The sequence below is a fragment of the Meriones unguiculatus genome, chromosome 5, assembly GCF_030254825.1.
Source record: "Meriones unguiculatus strain TT.TT164.6M chromosome 5, Bangor_MerUng_6.1, whole genome shotgun sequence".
Classification (NCBI taxonomy): Eukaryota; Metazoa; Chordata; class Mammalia; order Rodentia; family Muridae; genus Meriones; species Meriones unguiculatus.
Genome location: NC_083353.1, coordinates 117476808 through 117492361, shown reverse-complemented (window position 1 = coordinate 117492361; position 15554 = coordinate 117476808). Strand labels below are relative to the sequence as shown.

General features: G+C 42.1%; 1 protein-coding gene across 2 annotated transcripts in view; it reads left to right on the top strand.

Moving 5' to 3' along the window:
• LOC110563595 (pregnancy zone protein-like) overlaps window positions 1-15554 on the top strand; it is a 42641-nt gene that overhangs the window by 4118 nt on the left and 22969 nt on the right. For both annotated transcript variants that reach the window (XM_060384257.1, XM_060384256.1), the window contains exons 3-14: window positions 236-395; window positions 541-593; window positions 1516-1536; window positions 2091-2259; window positions 3115-3199; window positions 4596-4719; window positions 5534-5648; window positions 6314-6423; window positions 9697-9858; window positions 11154-11381; window positions 12311-12374; window positions 15026-15168. In XM_060384257.1, coding sequence (XP_060240240.1) covers window positions 236-395; window positions 541-593; window positions 1516-1536; window positions 2091-2259; window positions 3115-3199; window positions 4596-4719; window positions 5534-5648; window positions 6314-6423; window positions 9697-9858; window positions 11154-11381; window positions 12311-12374; window positions 15026-15168 — 1434 coding nt within the window. The remainder of the gene's footprint in view (window positions 1-235; window positions 396-540; window positions 594-1515; window positions 1537-2090; window positions 2260-3114; window positions 3200-4595; window positions 4720-5533; window positions 5649-6313; window positions 6424-9696; window positions 9859-11153; window positions 11382-12310; window positions 12375-15025; window positions 15169-15554) is intronic.

Sequence of the window (15554 nt, the reverse complement as noted above, 5' to 3'; positions counted from 1 at the left end):
AATACAAGAACACCATCTCACTGTCCTGAGTGCACTGAAGAACATTGTTTTTCAATATTTTCTCCCAAAACCACGTTACACAATCACAATAGTCTATGGATAGAGCAGTGTCAAGGGAGTGTCCTGGAGACTCCTTTACCATTTCTCAAGGATCCACAAGGAAAACAGATCCCTATGAAAGCTGAGCACTCGGAAGTGGATCTGAACATACTCTCTACTCATTTCTGTCCTGCAGATCTCAGATTTGCCATCTCCATCTTCGGAGGCATTCATGTCTGTGCAGATAAAAGGGCCAACTCAGAACTTTATAAAGAGGAAGTCAATATGGATAACGAAAGCTGAAAGCCTAGTCTTTGTCCAGACAGACAAACCCATATACAAACCAGGCCAAACAGGTACAAGGAACTCACTGAGAAAAAAAAAAACTGTGGGGATGGGGGGGAATGGGGTGTTGTTCTTTATGACCAACCTGCAGTTTTGGGACCTCTGCCTCTGGGTTCCCACTGGGGTGTCTCACAGGGAAAAAAATCTCTGTTTCAGTGAAATTTCGCATTGTCTCTATGGACATCAATTTTCACCCGTTGAATGAAACGGTGAGTCTCCTGTTGGTGTTTGGATTCCAATGAGAAAAATAAGCAAACATTTAAGTCTGAGATTGTGCAAGAGATACCTAACTCTAACACAGAATTTTGCTTGAGAGTACCTGTGCCAGAAGCATGTGCAGTTGTAAGGTCGAGGCAGTTCACCAACTGCGTTCTTAAAGGAGATAGAACATTTAAAAATCAAGCTGGGCCTGGCTATGCATGCTTCTATTCCCAGAATGTGGGAGGCTGAGTAGAAGGATGACCAGGCCCCAGCCTGCCTGGGCCACGCAGTCTGATGCTGTCTGAAATATAACGACAAAAAGATATTCAGTTAAAAATGTCCTCTTACAAGACTCCAGCCGCGTCCAGAAGCGTGTCTGGTTTCTCTTAAGCAAATACCACTTGCAGAATAATAGCATACCTATCATTCAGATCTTTCACCCAGTACATTTCCTCAAATGTATGCTAGCCGGAAAGGGAAATCCATGGCTTCTTAAGAGATGTATGCCCTAAACTAAACATGTAAAAAGCTTTGGCTCAAACAGGGGACCTCTCCTCGTTCAGACGAGACAAGCAGAGACTGTGTTCCTCTGCACTACGGACTTTATCACCTGATGTCATGGTTGTCTCTGACATCCATGAATATGTGGGCAGCACAAGTGGGCTTGATGGGGCAGAGGAGGAAGACCCAAGTTCGGGTGGGTAGAGAAGGGAGTATGCGTGGGTAGGAGGAGTGCGGGAGAGGCGAGTATGGTCAAAACAAGCTCTCAACAATGATTAAAAGGAAAAAATGGTACGTAACAAGGAAATAAACCACAGAGCGAGAAAGGAAGCAATAAGTTCAGTAAAATTTAAAAACCGTAATTTTAAAAAGATGCTCTCTTTTTAAATTCCACCACACCCTCATACTATTTTTTTTTCCTCTTTTCAGTTCCGGGTCGTTTACATTGAGGTAGGTAACGAACTGTACATCTCAGTCAGAATGAGGGTTCCCTACAAGTTCTGCTAGCTGGCTTTTCTCCGTTCAGACCCCCTTCACCTCTACAAAAAAAAAAAAAAAAAAAAAAAAAAAAAAAAAAAAAAAATTCCTATTTTCTTTGCCTACCTCACGTTCTTTGGAAAGGTAAAAGCGAAGTGAAGAATTGCAGTTCTTTATGGCTGACGTGTGAGTTCGTGATACCTCAAATATTTCTAGCCAAAACAGACATACATATTTTTAAAAAAAATAGTCCATTACAATGCACATAAGCAGGGTTTCCTTTCTGTGTAGTAGCCTGCTTGGCTTCCGAGATCACGCAAGACTGACACAGCTGGGATGGCATGGTCGCAGGATTCGCTGGATCCCGCAGCCGGTGACTTCACGGCCTCTTACTCAGCTCTAGAATTTTTTTTTTAATGGGTTGACAACTTTAGCACGAATTCACCAACTGCCTATTAAATGACCTGTGTCCTTGCTGCCCTCTCTATGTTTCTATTCTTTGCAAAAGTGATGATATCTTCCTGTAGAATCCCAAGAGGAACCGGATTTTTCAATGGCAGTATGTCAATCTACCAACCGGACTCCACCAGCTCTCCTTCCCACTGTCCGCTGAGCCCGCCCTAGGTACCTACAAGGTTGCAGTGCAGAAGGACTCAGGGAAGAAAATAGAGCACTCCTTTGACGTGAAGGAGTACGGTAAGAATTCCACAAGTATGAGGCATCTATGATGTCGGAATCCTTAAGGTTACTTTTGTGTATGTGTGTATGTGTGCGTGGTTACGCATGTGTGTGTGTGTGTGTGTGTTGGGAGGCGGTAGGTACTCACTCCGTGTGTGCATGTGTAGATGGCGGAACTCGATAGCGAGAAACCAACCATAAAACGTGATTCCCAAAGCTCCCGAGAGCTTCCGTGACAATCACGTAATAAGGTCATACCTTTCACAGCTGTGGGAGATGCCGGAGAAGAAAGGGTCCAGCAAGAGGAAGTGGCAAATTGTAGAACATTGTCAAGCAAGTTCTGAAGCTGGCATGGATTAGTCAGGAGCATAAGGGAATCGGGACGAGGTACCTTCAGCTTCCAGAGTGGAAAATTCGAGAAAACCACTGGAAGAGGCAGAGTCTGCAGAAAGCAGTCACCCCTGATAATTCTCGGTTCAGTAGATCTACCACGAGGTGCCTGATAATGGGGCTGAACATGGATGATGGTCAGTCAGAAGAGCTGGCACGTAGTAGAAATGACGGGGAGAGAGAAAGAGAGAGAGAGAGGGAGAGAGAACCCACAGCCCTTCTGTTCCTACATCTAACTGTGGTGGTCTTCAGAGCCAGTGATGTTTCACCCGCCTTTGAAATCTTGCACAACATCAGAGGAGTCTGGGAGAAGTAGTCCCAGTTTCACCAGTGAAACTCCCAGTCATGAATGATGACACGTCTTTCCCAGTACACGCTCCTTCCATGTGATTCTACGTCATAGATTCTTCTAACAGATTCCATTGGTAATACTTACCGGGTCCCCTACCAACCCTCACCCCCTTTCTCCTCTATTCAAAACAGTTTTACCCAGGTTTGAAGTCAAAGTGAAAACGCCCAGCGTTATTGCTTTCCTGGAAGAAGAATTTGTCGTAACTGCCTGTGGCTCGTGAGTTACACTTCTCTTTCATCTTACTTTGATCTCCATATTCTATTTGAGAGGATGGGTTTTAAGTAGCATTCAGTAATGCATTGCTTATCAGTACAGACAGGCATTGGAAGGGGAGTACAGAAAGAAATCTATGGCCATGAGGCTAGACCTCGAGAACCTCACAGCTGGCAGAAGGGGAGATTTCTGGGTATTTTCCTATATCGGCTCTGTGGGAGGAGCTTAATTAAAATTAGAATCCCTGGCCCCGCCTACAGAAAGTCTAATTACAATCTCCCCCACAACATGGGTCACAGGTCACTCTAAGCCAGGAAACTAATCCAGGCCTTGCATGGCACACTCCCACCATATTCGCCAGAAACAAACCGAATCATCCTGATGTTATGTACAAATTGTTTTTATTTTGTAGCCACAGCTTTCCCCAATAATTTCTCCCTTACTACTTTTAAATTCTCAGAAATGTAGTCTTTATATATTTATTTTTCTCTCTCTCTCTTTACCTAAAGTAATGTTGGTAAATCTGACAGCAGAGACAGCGTTGGTTTTTTTTTTAATTAATTATGTGGATATGTGGATATGTGCCACACAAATGGGCAAGTACCCAAGAAGCCCAGAGGTATCATAGCCCTGAAGCTGGAGGTGCAGGCAGTTGTGAGCCACCCCACGTGGGTGCTGGGAACAAACCTCAAGTCCTCTGGAAAAACGAGAAGCATTCTTTATGTATATGGGCATTTTGCCCACAGGTATGTCTGTGCACCATATGCATGCCTGGTACCTGCAAGAGGCCAGAAAAAGGCATCAGGCTCCTTGGAACTGGTGTTGCAGATGGTTCTGAACCATCAGGTGGGTGCTGGGAATCAAACCTGGGTCCTCTTGAAGAGCAGCAAGTGCTCTTAACAGCCATCCTCCCATTGCACCGGGCAGTCTTACAGCAAAACCTCAACTGAAAGGAGAGAAAGAGCTAAATGTGGTGGCCGTTAATCCCAGCAATCAGGAAACAGGCAGGCAAATCTCTGAGTTTAACCCAGCCTGGTATATACAGCAAGTTCCAAGCCAACCAGAGCTAGATAATGATTCCTTATCCCAAAATTTAAAAAAGGAAAATGAAATGAAATGAAAGAAGGCAGGAAGGAAGGAAAGAAGAAAGACAGGAAAGAACCTTGGAAAAATACTAAGTCAGTATCTTTCAAAAGGTTCACTGACTACTTTGTCTTAGAATTATAGGTACGTTCTCATTTAGACAGGATCCAATCTGCTATCGTGAGCTTTTCTGGTGTGCAAACTCTGGGGAAATAAATGACTATAATGGAACAGTGAATGGGTCCTGTCAGGTAAAGAGATATCTATGTTCATTCACATTTCAACGGCATTCAGAATGATCATTTTATTGTTCTAGATACACATATGGAAAGCCTGTTCCAGGTCTGGTGACAATTAATGTGTGCAGAAAATATTCACTTCAGAGCTCCCACTGCCACGGCCAACTTTCACGAGCAATCTGTGAAGAATTCAGCAAACAGGTATGTTGAAACCACTCCCCCGTGAGCGACAATGCTAAGTGCAGCGCAATCAGGGATGCATTTGACAGGTCATCAAGCAAATCTTTGTAGCAGGAGGAAAAAATATAAGAATGTCTGGTAGTGTCAGGAGCCCAAATGAAAACAGAGCTTATACATCTACAAATGCGTGCATTTGGCCAGTCTTGTCATTTTCTTGCCGACGGCAATCAACATCTCAAGTTATAAGAGTAAAGAAAAGTATTCAAAGCTGGCTTTTGTCACAGAGGAATAGTCAGGTGTTAAGGACTGGGGTAGTGAGGATCCAGTGGCATGTCATTTCCAAATGACAAAGGGAAAAATATTGAACAGTAAATGAGCATCTGGCCCAGAAGACCTGGGAGACAGCAACTAGAGGACCTGGGAATTGAGAAGCAAAGGCAAGAACAAGAGATAAGGTCATCCTTGGCTATATAACGAGATGGCCCAGGAGAGATGGCTCGGTACTTATGAGCATCAAGGAAGAATGGAGAGAAATAGTCTTCACCTAAGAGCAACACGTGCAAGGAGCTATAATTGCAGAGTACTATGGCACACTCGGAAACTCCAGGAGAGAACAGGACCTAGTAGAAATAGAATCCATTTTTGGAAGAGACGGGAGACAAAGGCTGGCTATAGATGACCCAAATATTAACAAAGAACTGTGTCATGCTTGGGGTTGGGAAAGGACACGCACACAAAAAAAGTACCTGAACACTTAAAATGTCTTTCTAAACATATAACCAGCATCTTTGGTGGCAAATCAGAGAACTCAGGCACTCTTGCCTCTTCTCTTCAGGCAGATGATAAAGGATGTTTCAGACAAGTTGTAAAAACCAAAATATTCCAGCCAAGACAAAAAGGCTACGACATGAAATTAGAAGTGGAAGCCAAAATCAAAGAGGAGGGAACAGGTCTGTATTGTTTATTGTTTTGTTTTGTTTTGTTTTTTCAATAATTGTCAGTTAAGTAGAAACTTATCAAATTTCCATTTCATTTTTAATACTTTATGGTTTCTGCACATTATGAAAATGACAGGTCACTAACTTCAAGAAATTAAATGTTTAAAACAGAAGGTGTGTGTGCATTTGTGTGTGTATGTGTGTGTGTGTGTGTGTGTGTGCGTGTGTGCAACTGTGATAAAATTTTCCATAAGGAACGTGGAATTTAAGGGAAGAGTGGACATGAAGGGGAATAATTCTGCAGCAGAGACAGAGAGAGATGCTTACACTTGACTTTGATGTGCTTTGGGAAGTGACATTTTGGAAGATCAGTGGTGTGCAGGGGAAACCACACAAGCACCCTCATTCCCAGACTGGAGAAAATTGAGTCAGACAATGAGCTTAGGCGTGATTCTGAAAAAGCGTGGCTAGCTTCAGATATATCTGATAATGGCTTAGATAAACCATTTTAAAATAAGGCTAACGGAAGACACAGGATAAATAAAAACTGTATTGGATATGATACCTCATAAAATTACTCACAGATTATTGTGGCATCTTGAAATCATGGAGGAGAGCTGAGGTGAAAGTAGAAGGTTTCAAAAACACAAACCCAACTTCACGTTTTTCTTTTTCAGGAATGGAGCTAACTGGCTATGGATCGTGTGAAATCACAAATACCTTAAGCAAACTGACATTTACTAAAGTGGATTCACATTACATGACTGGGCTTCCTTTATGGGGGCAGGTAAAATATTTCCCCTCTAGTCATACTTAGAGACATGAAATATTCTTGTGTGTGTTCCATGTACACATGTATACATCTTTACATGAGCATAAGCACACATGTATGCAGGTATATGTGTGCATGTCACGTGCGTGTATGGAGAAAAACTCGAAGTTGATGTCAAAAGGCCTCCTCAGACATTTTCTACCTTGTTCATTGGGGCGGGATCTTTCAGAGCTTGACAATTCTGGCTGGTCTATCTAGCTACTTTGCTCCAGATAGTCCCTGCCTCAACACTCCTAGCTCTGGGATCATAGGCAGCCTGTCACACCCACCCAGCATTTATGTAGTGCTGGGAACCTGACCCTCATGTATGTACAAGAAGCATTTCACCCACTGAACCATCTTCCCAACTCCAGGCATAAGGTTTTTGAGATTTAGTTGCAGAATCAAAATATATTAGAATTATTTTTTTTTGTATCAATAATTATAGAAAAGTATATTTTTTTTCTTTTTTTTTTTTCAATGCAGTTTATTCAGGAACCTTGAACAATCATCTGACCCTGGGGAAAGCCAGCCCACAGCTTAAATAGCCTCTGGGTAGCCAACCCCAGCATGCCACGTGGGCAATGCAGATAGGTCCACATACATGGAAGCAAGCCAGATCCTCAGTCTTAGCCAAATGTGGAATTGTTCGTGACAGAGAGAACTCACCATCGGGAAGGTGGAAGGCGGAAGCCAGCTCCATCTTTAAGGCATAGCATTCCGCAGCTCTCTACAGTTCCCCCTTTTTGTTTTAGACGCATCAGGCAAGAGTAGAGGTCTGATCTCTGATATTAGAAATAAATTGGGACTTTGTACTGATGTTCATTTAGGTGTCATCCACCCAAAGAGCATCAGACCTGACCGATACCTTTTTCTCAGAGGCGGGACCTGGGGCATCAACCCGCATGCAATCAGACATGCTCTTCTCTGGGTCCAAAGCGGCTGACCCTGAGTGCAGTGCTTAGCCTCGCATCCTGAGCGTAACATTTTAGCTTTTTATGGTAGCCAACCATGCTTGGGGAGACTGTCCTGCTTCAATGGCTGTAAAGGTCTGAATGATCATGGCTGCATTACGCTGTTGTGAGACTTGGCATGGAGCACGTCTTGCCCCTGGGGGCAATGGTCTCCTGAACCTACTCAGACCTCGGACACCACCACTGCTAGTTCTAGAACTGATGCAGGATGTTCCAACGAGGGGGTTAAGGCTTCTCATAATATTTCCTATAAGCCCACACCTGTTTGTTTATATCCCCCATTTTTATTCATTATTAGCCAGATAGAGCCAAGTAATTGTGGTGATGATACTTGCTTTTTTGCCCAATGCTGGAATGCTAGTAAATTTAGGTATGCCCTGGTTACTCGCACGCCTCGCTGGGTGCCTGTGCCCGTTGATGCCCCTCATGCTATGACTCTCTTCAGACAGAAAAGGGATCTTGGAACTACAGCCACCATTGTTAGAACTATTTTTTAAAAAAAGTAATGACAGCAAATTATACATTTACCAGGGGTAGTGAAATATTGGAAAACAAAGCAAATTTTTAATCATCAGTCTCCTTACATGCCTCTATAATACATTTTTTTTCTGTGTAGTTTGGCTATATTCTTCTTGATTCCATCTATGTAAATAAAGCCTTTCTAAGGCAATTTTTCATGGAAATAATTTTTAAAAAGTAATTGCAATAGTCACCTTTCCATTACTATAACAGGATACTTGAGACCATTAACTTATAAAAAGGAAAGGTTTGTTTTGGCCTGGAGTCTTGGAAGTCTCAAGTCATTATGAGTTGTGTGTGTGTGGTAACACCACACATTACAGTGGAAGCACAGAGCGAGAGAGAGAGAGAGAGAGCCAAAATTTCAGTCTCCTTTGACAACACACCCCCAATGACTTAGGGACCTCAAACCCAGATTCTCCTACCAATAGCACCACTTTAGGATCTAAGCCTTTGGGAGACATTTAACATCCAAGAGATATCAATAATCTGTCATCCAGATGATGAAATTTTTAATTACTGAAAATTTTAAAAAAGTTTTGTTTTCAGTGCTAAAGCAATGTTTGTAGTGTTAGTACATTTAAGGACAAATAATACAATTGAATAAAATTCTCATTTATGTTTATATAGTATAGATAAGATTTTAGGTATTTTTCAAGTTTGCTTTTATAGTAAATAATCTTTTGAGTAAGTTCATGGGCCATTTCTTCACTGAGAGATACGATTTTGAATTTTGAATTTTGTATCTGAATTTGACTTTTACACTTCCTTCATTCATTTTAGCATTTCATATCAAGTTGGAAGGGAATGTTGTGATTTGGCAGGTCACCACAGGTCTAGAGAAAAGAGCATGTGACAATTGAAATGTGTGAGTTCACTAGAAAGTGAAGATAGAAAGAGAGATGGTAGATCCCTGAAGGCAGGCAGGTGGGAACTGAAGCAGAGGCCACGGAGGAATGCTGCTAACTGCTTTGCTCCTCGTGGTTTGCTCAGCTTCTTTTGCATGCAACCCAGGACCACCAGCCCAGGGCTAGGCCTTCCCATGTCATCGATCAAGAAGCTACACCACAGGCTTGCCCTCAGGCTAACTTACTGGGGAAAATTTTTCTTAGTTCATTTTCCCTCTACTAAAAGTATTCTAGCTTATGTCACATTGACATAAAACTAAGCAGCAAAGACCCTATTGCATAAAAAAAAAAAAAAAAAAGCACAAGCTGTGAGGGCTAGGGTCATTAACTAAATACAATCATTCTACCTTATATGCAGTTATCAAGACGTAAGATTGTATTCTAAAATCATACAGTATTATTGTTTCTTAATTAAAAATAAGAAAATAAGGGGCTAGAGAGATGTCTCCATGGCTAAGAGCTGCACTTTGAGAGGACCCAGGTTCAATTCCCAGCATCCACACAACAGCTCACAACCACTTGAAATTCCAATTCCAGGGGATCTGATGCCCTGTTCCGAACTCCCACCAGGCACACACAGGGTGCACAAACATACATGCAGACCAAGCACCCATACCCATAAAAATCAAATCACTTAAAAACAATAAAATAAAAATAACCCATCCGTTTTCAAAATCGGAAGAAATATTTAAAAGTTTAAAGCTCGGAAAACAAGTCTCCTTTGCAGATGTGAGGATCTTCAGCAAAGGACAAGAACTGAGCAAGAGACAAAGGCATAAACAGGGCAGTCTGGGAGGCTGGTGTGAGTAGTTGGCGTTTGTAACCAGTTGTCACGTCCCTGTCTCTAGGTTCTTCTTGTTGATGAGCGGAATCAACCAATCCCCAACAAAAACGTATCTGTGGGCGTGGAACTGTACGGGAACCAGTCCACTTTCACTACTGACGAGCACGGCTTGGCCAACTTTGTCCTTGACACTTCCACCTACACGTTTTCAATGCTGAGAGTCATAGTAAGTAGAAATGGGCATGTGAGGCTGAAAAGGCTTGGATCGTGGGATCGCACAGCTTAAGGATGTGTGAAAGGCACACGAGCTCCAGGGACAAAAGAACATGTGATAGGAAATCGGACAAACTGAGCAACATGGGGACAAATAATGAAGGCTGGGAAGTTCTGTGTCAGGAATCCTTACAGAATGCCCCGGCTTCAGGAACACTGGAGAGATTATCCTGGTGTTTTAATTATCCTGGAAGTTTTTAACATGTTCATAGTTCTGTTACCAGATTGTGCCTGATTCCTTTAGGAAAATACAATTTTTGTCTATGCTTGAACAGTCAAATAATATTTGTGATAAAGCCATAAGAGGAAACAGCAATTGCTATCCACACAAGACCTGTACAAGGCTGGACCTAGCATGATGGATGGGGGAGGGGCTTAGAAGGCCCCACCCCCTGCCAGAGGAGCTGGGTCAGTGGTTCTCAACCTTCCTAATGCTGTCACCTTCTAACACAGTTCCTCATGTGGTGGTGACCCCCAACCATAAAATTATTTTCATAGCTATGCCATAACTGTAATTTTTCTACTTTATGACTCATAATATAAATATCTTATATGCCAAGATATCTGACATGGGACCCCTATAAAAGAGTTGTTCAGCCTCCAAAGGGATTACGACCCATGGGTTGAGAAACCTTGAGAGAGCAGGGGGAGGAAAATCATATTTCTCAGTGATGTAGCCATTGGTACATTGCCTCCACTTAATCGAGAAACTCCCCAACCCATACTTGTGAGACAACCATACTTAAATGTGGTGGGTCACACACACACACACACACACACACACACACACACAATAGGAGAGAGATTAAGAGACTTAATGCATAATGGGATGCATAATGGGATAAGAAAGAATAATCAGATGGGGGAGTTGATCAAAGAATATATGTATGAAATGGTAAAAGAATAAAGAAGTAAAGCAAAATGAGTGCTTTTAAGTGCAAACGAGGAAGTAAATCTGTACAGAAAAAAGTGTACATGAGCTTTGTGAGCATAATGAGCATTTCTTAATCCCAGCACTCAGGAGGCAGAAGCAAGGAGACTGTGAGTTTAAAAGCCAGCCTGAGATACAAAAGCTTAAATAATCTTAATACAAAGGCGAAAACGTGGCAGTAGGGTTAATAAAACAACCTTTCTACAGAAAGGTATCATATAGGTAAAGGATAGATAGATGGGTGGATAGATGGATGGATAAATGGATACGAGATAGATAGATGCTAAATAAAAGTGTGCTATTCGTTTTCCCATTAGGTCACCTACAAGCAGAACAACGACTGTTATGACAACTGGTGGCTCAGCGAGCATCACGCACAAGCAGAGCACTCTGTGACTCATATCGCTTCCCCAAGCAATAGTTATGTTCATCTTGAGCTTGTTTTTGGTACTTTGGCCTGTGGACAAACTCAGGAGATTCGGGCACACTACCTCTTGAATAGAGATATCATGAAGAATGAAAAAGACTTAACCTTTTACTATCTGGTAAGAATCAACGTCACTGAATCTCTAATCGCATATACTCCAAATTTCTCAGTGATGTAGCCATTTGAGGCTCCTCTCAAAATAAAAGGTTTTGTAGACCATCAGTGTTAATATTGGAGTTTGGAGGGTTTGGGTTTTGGTTTTTAGAGATGGGGTTCCTCTGTGCAGCCTTGGATGTCCTGAACATGCTTTGTAGACCAGGCTGGCCTCGAACACAGAGAGATCTGCCTGAATCCACCATTCCCAAGCGCTGGGAGTACAAGCATGCGCCACCGCACCCAGCTGGAGATTTTTTTTTTATTGGAAGATAAACTGCTTCGTATAAAATTATTCATGCTTTAATTCATCATTTATCCTGTTCACTACTGAAATATTACCTCTAACGTTTCTTTATTTCTATGAAAAAGTAACAGATTTACAGTAGTTATAATTTCCATTTCATCTCTTCATAGTCCTGAGACCTTGGATAATTTACTAAACTTCATCCTCAAAAACAAGTATCAGCTATCTCACCTGAATTCTGGAAACAATAGTCCACATAAGTACTATACAAACTGAATTGTTCAAATTGCCTTATCTCAGACTCAGACACAGAGAATGAGCAATGCGTTTTGTTTAGTTTAAAACAAGACGAACAACAGAGGATATTTACACTGTATATTCGCCTCCACTGTGTATGTCATATACAGTAGGTGCTCTGTATATGCTTTTCACATATTCCTAGGAACAATAAATAGTAAACAAAATAAAGCATAAAATTACGTACTCATCATTTAGAACATACATGGGAAAATGGTGGAAAGAAAATATACTAATAAAAATAGCTTCTGCGTTGCAGTAACATGATGGTTATTGATATTTCGTGAATGTGCCAAAGATGGGCAGACAGACCTTACAACAGTAATGCGTGTGTTTCCTTCTGTCTTCAGGTCAAGGCAAGGGGAAGCATCTTCAGCTCAGGAAGCCACGTGCTGCCGCTTGAACAAGGAAACAGTAAGCATCTTTTGCTTTCTTTTTTTTTTTTTTTTTTTTTCTTTAATGTCCTCTCATCTTGCAAAACAAGCAACAACTGGGCAAGCTGGAGCCTCTTTCACATGACAGGAAGTGCATGTCAGCCCTCTGTCATCCAATGACGAAGCTGTTCAGAACACTTCCGGGTTTTAGGTTGTTATTTCTGACGTAAAATATATTAGCTTCATAACTATTTTCAAAAAAGCAAAAAAAAAAAAAAGTATCAAAGGTGAAAGAAAAATGACAGAAGAAAATTTTTTCTTCATGTATTTGTGTGCCAGATCCCTATTGCGGCCATAACGGGTTACCACAGATTTCCTGGCATATAACAACATGGGTTTCTTTTCTTATATTTCTTCTGTTCAGAACTCTCACTGGACTCAAATCAAGGTCTTGGCGGGACTGCCTTAGATCCGTGCCTTGCTTGGTGGTCCCTTCCATAGCCGTCAAAGCCAGCAGCACTGCATTGTCACAGCTCCCCTGCCTGCCTCCCTTTTGTAACCGTCCTTACAGTGACATTGCCTCCACCTGGATAATTCCAACCATTTCTCACATCTCAAGATCCTGCTTTAACATCAGCGTGGGCTTTATTGCCACACGAAGTAACAGGCTCAAAGATTTTCAGGTCTAGGTATCTGGGATTAGAATTCTGCATTTCAAGATCCACGTGCCCACCCAACGTTAGTCGAGGTCTCCAACAACCAAGGCCTCAATCCATCGCAGCTTTTACTTAGGCCTCCAAATCTCGTGGATCGTACACGGCACAACGGTGCCAAATTGCATCATTCCAAATCATCTAAATTAGGCCTCAAGGCCTTGGCTACAATCCCTGCCAGGGTGAAAATAATCCATCTGGAGAGATATGAAATACTACCAGGCAAACAGCTCCAAATTCCAACACAGAATGGTCCTCTTTGGCCACTGTCTCGGTCCTCTTAACTGCCCTTGCAACCACCCTTCCTTTCCTGCTAAGCGTAGCATGTGCAAGCAACTGGGTTGGGTCCTATACTTAGATCAAACGCTCTCCTTTTACCATCTCTGTCCCTTTTAGTCCACGACGACGGTGTCTCTTTTAGGATAAATTCCTCAGGGATCAGGTCACCCTCCTATGTGCCGCAAAGCTATTTCGTATCCAACCAGACAAAAGCTTCTCCGTGGATTTTTGTTTTCCTTGATAATCCCACCTCTCCTTTTGGCTTTTGCTGAGATGGAGATGAGATCCGTGAGTCATACATATAACCTCTTCAGAGGAATTTTGAAGAGGACGCTTTGTGGCTGAGCACAGTGGCATTTGCACTTCTCTATGATGTCAGCCAAAGGGACACATGGTTTCTCTCTAGAGTGGAGTTTCTAGAAAGCGCTCCCTGTGCCTCAGAAGCTGGCTAATGTGAGGTTTTCCAACACCATTTTCCTCATTGAATCCTGCTGGCTTCGCGGTAAACAAGTCTCTGCTTTCACTCCCACCAAATCTTACTGCACCTAGCAGAAAAAGCCAGTGCTTCTCTTTAAACATCTCAATCCATTCTTTACATTTGCTTTCCATGTAAATTCAGGTTGCAGATGAGCTAGAGGAATCCCCCTTCCCCTTGGCCCTCACTGGCTGCCGTTTGGTTTTTTTTTTTAATTCTTCATTATTATAACTGTCAATACTTATTAGTCACAGAAATTAATGGATTTCACAGTGACATCTCCACATAAGTATGAATCATACTTTGGCCTCCATTATCTTGTTCATCCTCCTTTTTCCTTCCCCTTCCCTTTCCTGCACTCTTCCTGTAGTTTCAGGTTGTTCTTTTCCCCATATAAAACAAGCCACACAATACTAATCTTGTTTTCTGGCTTGTTTTGTTTAACATAATGTCTTCCAGTTTCATGCGTTTTCCTGAAAATGACATAATTTCATTTTTCTTTAGGGCTAAGTAATATTCCTCTGTCTATACACATTTTCTTGCCCACTCAAGATCTTCACTGTCAGAATATCTAATTTCTTCCTTTTGTTGTTTCTTCTTGGCACATGACTACTTAACAAACTGCGACCACCAGCAACCAACCAACAACCCACCCACGCCTCTCTGAATTCCAAGTGTCACACACTCAAAAACACTGTTTGCAGCTGGCAAACTCACACTGCTGCTAGAGAAGAAGGCAAATCATAGCCAGCTGCTTTGGACACTCTGAAGCAGCCCCATATCCCACACCTGGGTTTAAAATGAAAACACAGTCTCGTAATATTTCCACGTTCTTAAAGAACCCAAGATTCCTGCAACACTTAAACATTTGTAACCCCAGTCCCAGGGGATCTGGTGCCCTCTTCTGGCCTCTGTGGGCACTGCGCACATATGCTGTCCAGATACACTTGAAAGCAGAACACTCATACGGGTAAAATAAAATATAAAAACCTTTAGAAATCGAGACATGCCTAAATGATTTTCCCTTCTCGGCTGGGGGACAAAATTAAAACTGTATCTATAAAAACACCATTTGTTCAAGCACCACTGCACGAAAAGGTGGCAAAGGTGCAAATCTTTCTTACATGATACAAATACAAATTCTTAAATATTCTAAGAATTGCTCTAATGTGAAGTTGAGAATCAGTTCCTAATCCATAATCCTGAATCTCCTTTATTCTCCAGTGAAAGGGGTATTTTCCTTCCCACTTCAAGTGGAGCCAGACATGGCTCCTGAGGCTCAGCTGCTCGTTTACACTACTTTACCTAATGAAGAAATTGTCGCTGACACGGAGACACTCAAAATTGAAAACTGTTTTGCCAATAAGGTAGGTGTTTGCGTCTAAGGCTGATCCTTTTATTCTCTCCTTTATACGTGTGGGCAATAAAGAAGTAATATCTGTTTTAATTTTTTTTTTTTTTTGAGACAGGGTCTCTCTATATAGCCATGGTTGTCCAGGAACTTACTATGTAGCCCAGGTTGGCCTTAAACTCAGAGAGAGTCTCCTGTCTCTGCTTTCAGTGTTAGGATTAAAGTCATACACCACGCCTGGCTTGACGTCTACTTAAAAGCCATCCCACAGGGCTCTTAAACATGCCCACAAGTCTCTCTCAAGTCAGTGAGAGGAGGCACACCTCAACAGCCTAGGAGGTCACACAGGCAGAACTCTTTTTAATTTAAAAGCCGTGTTTTCAAAACGGTTCCTGCACCAAA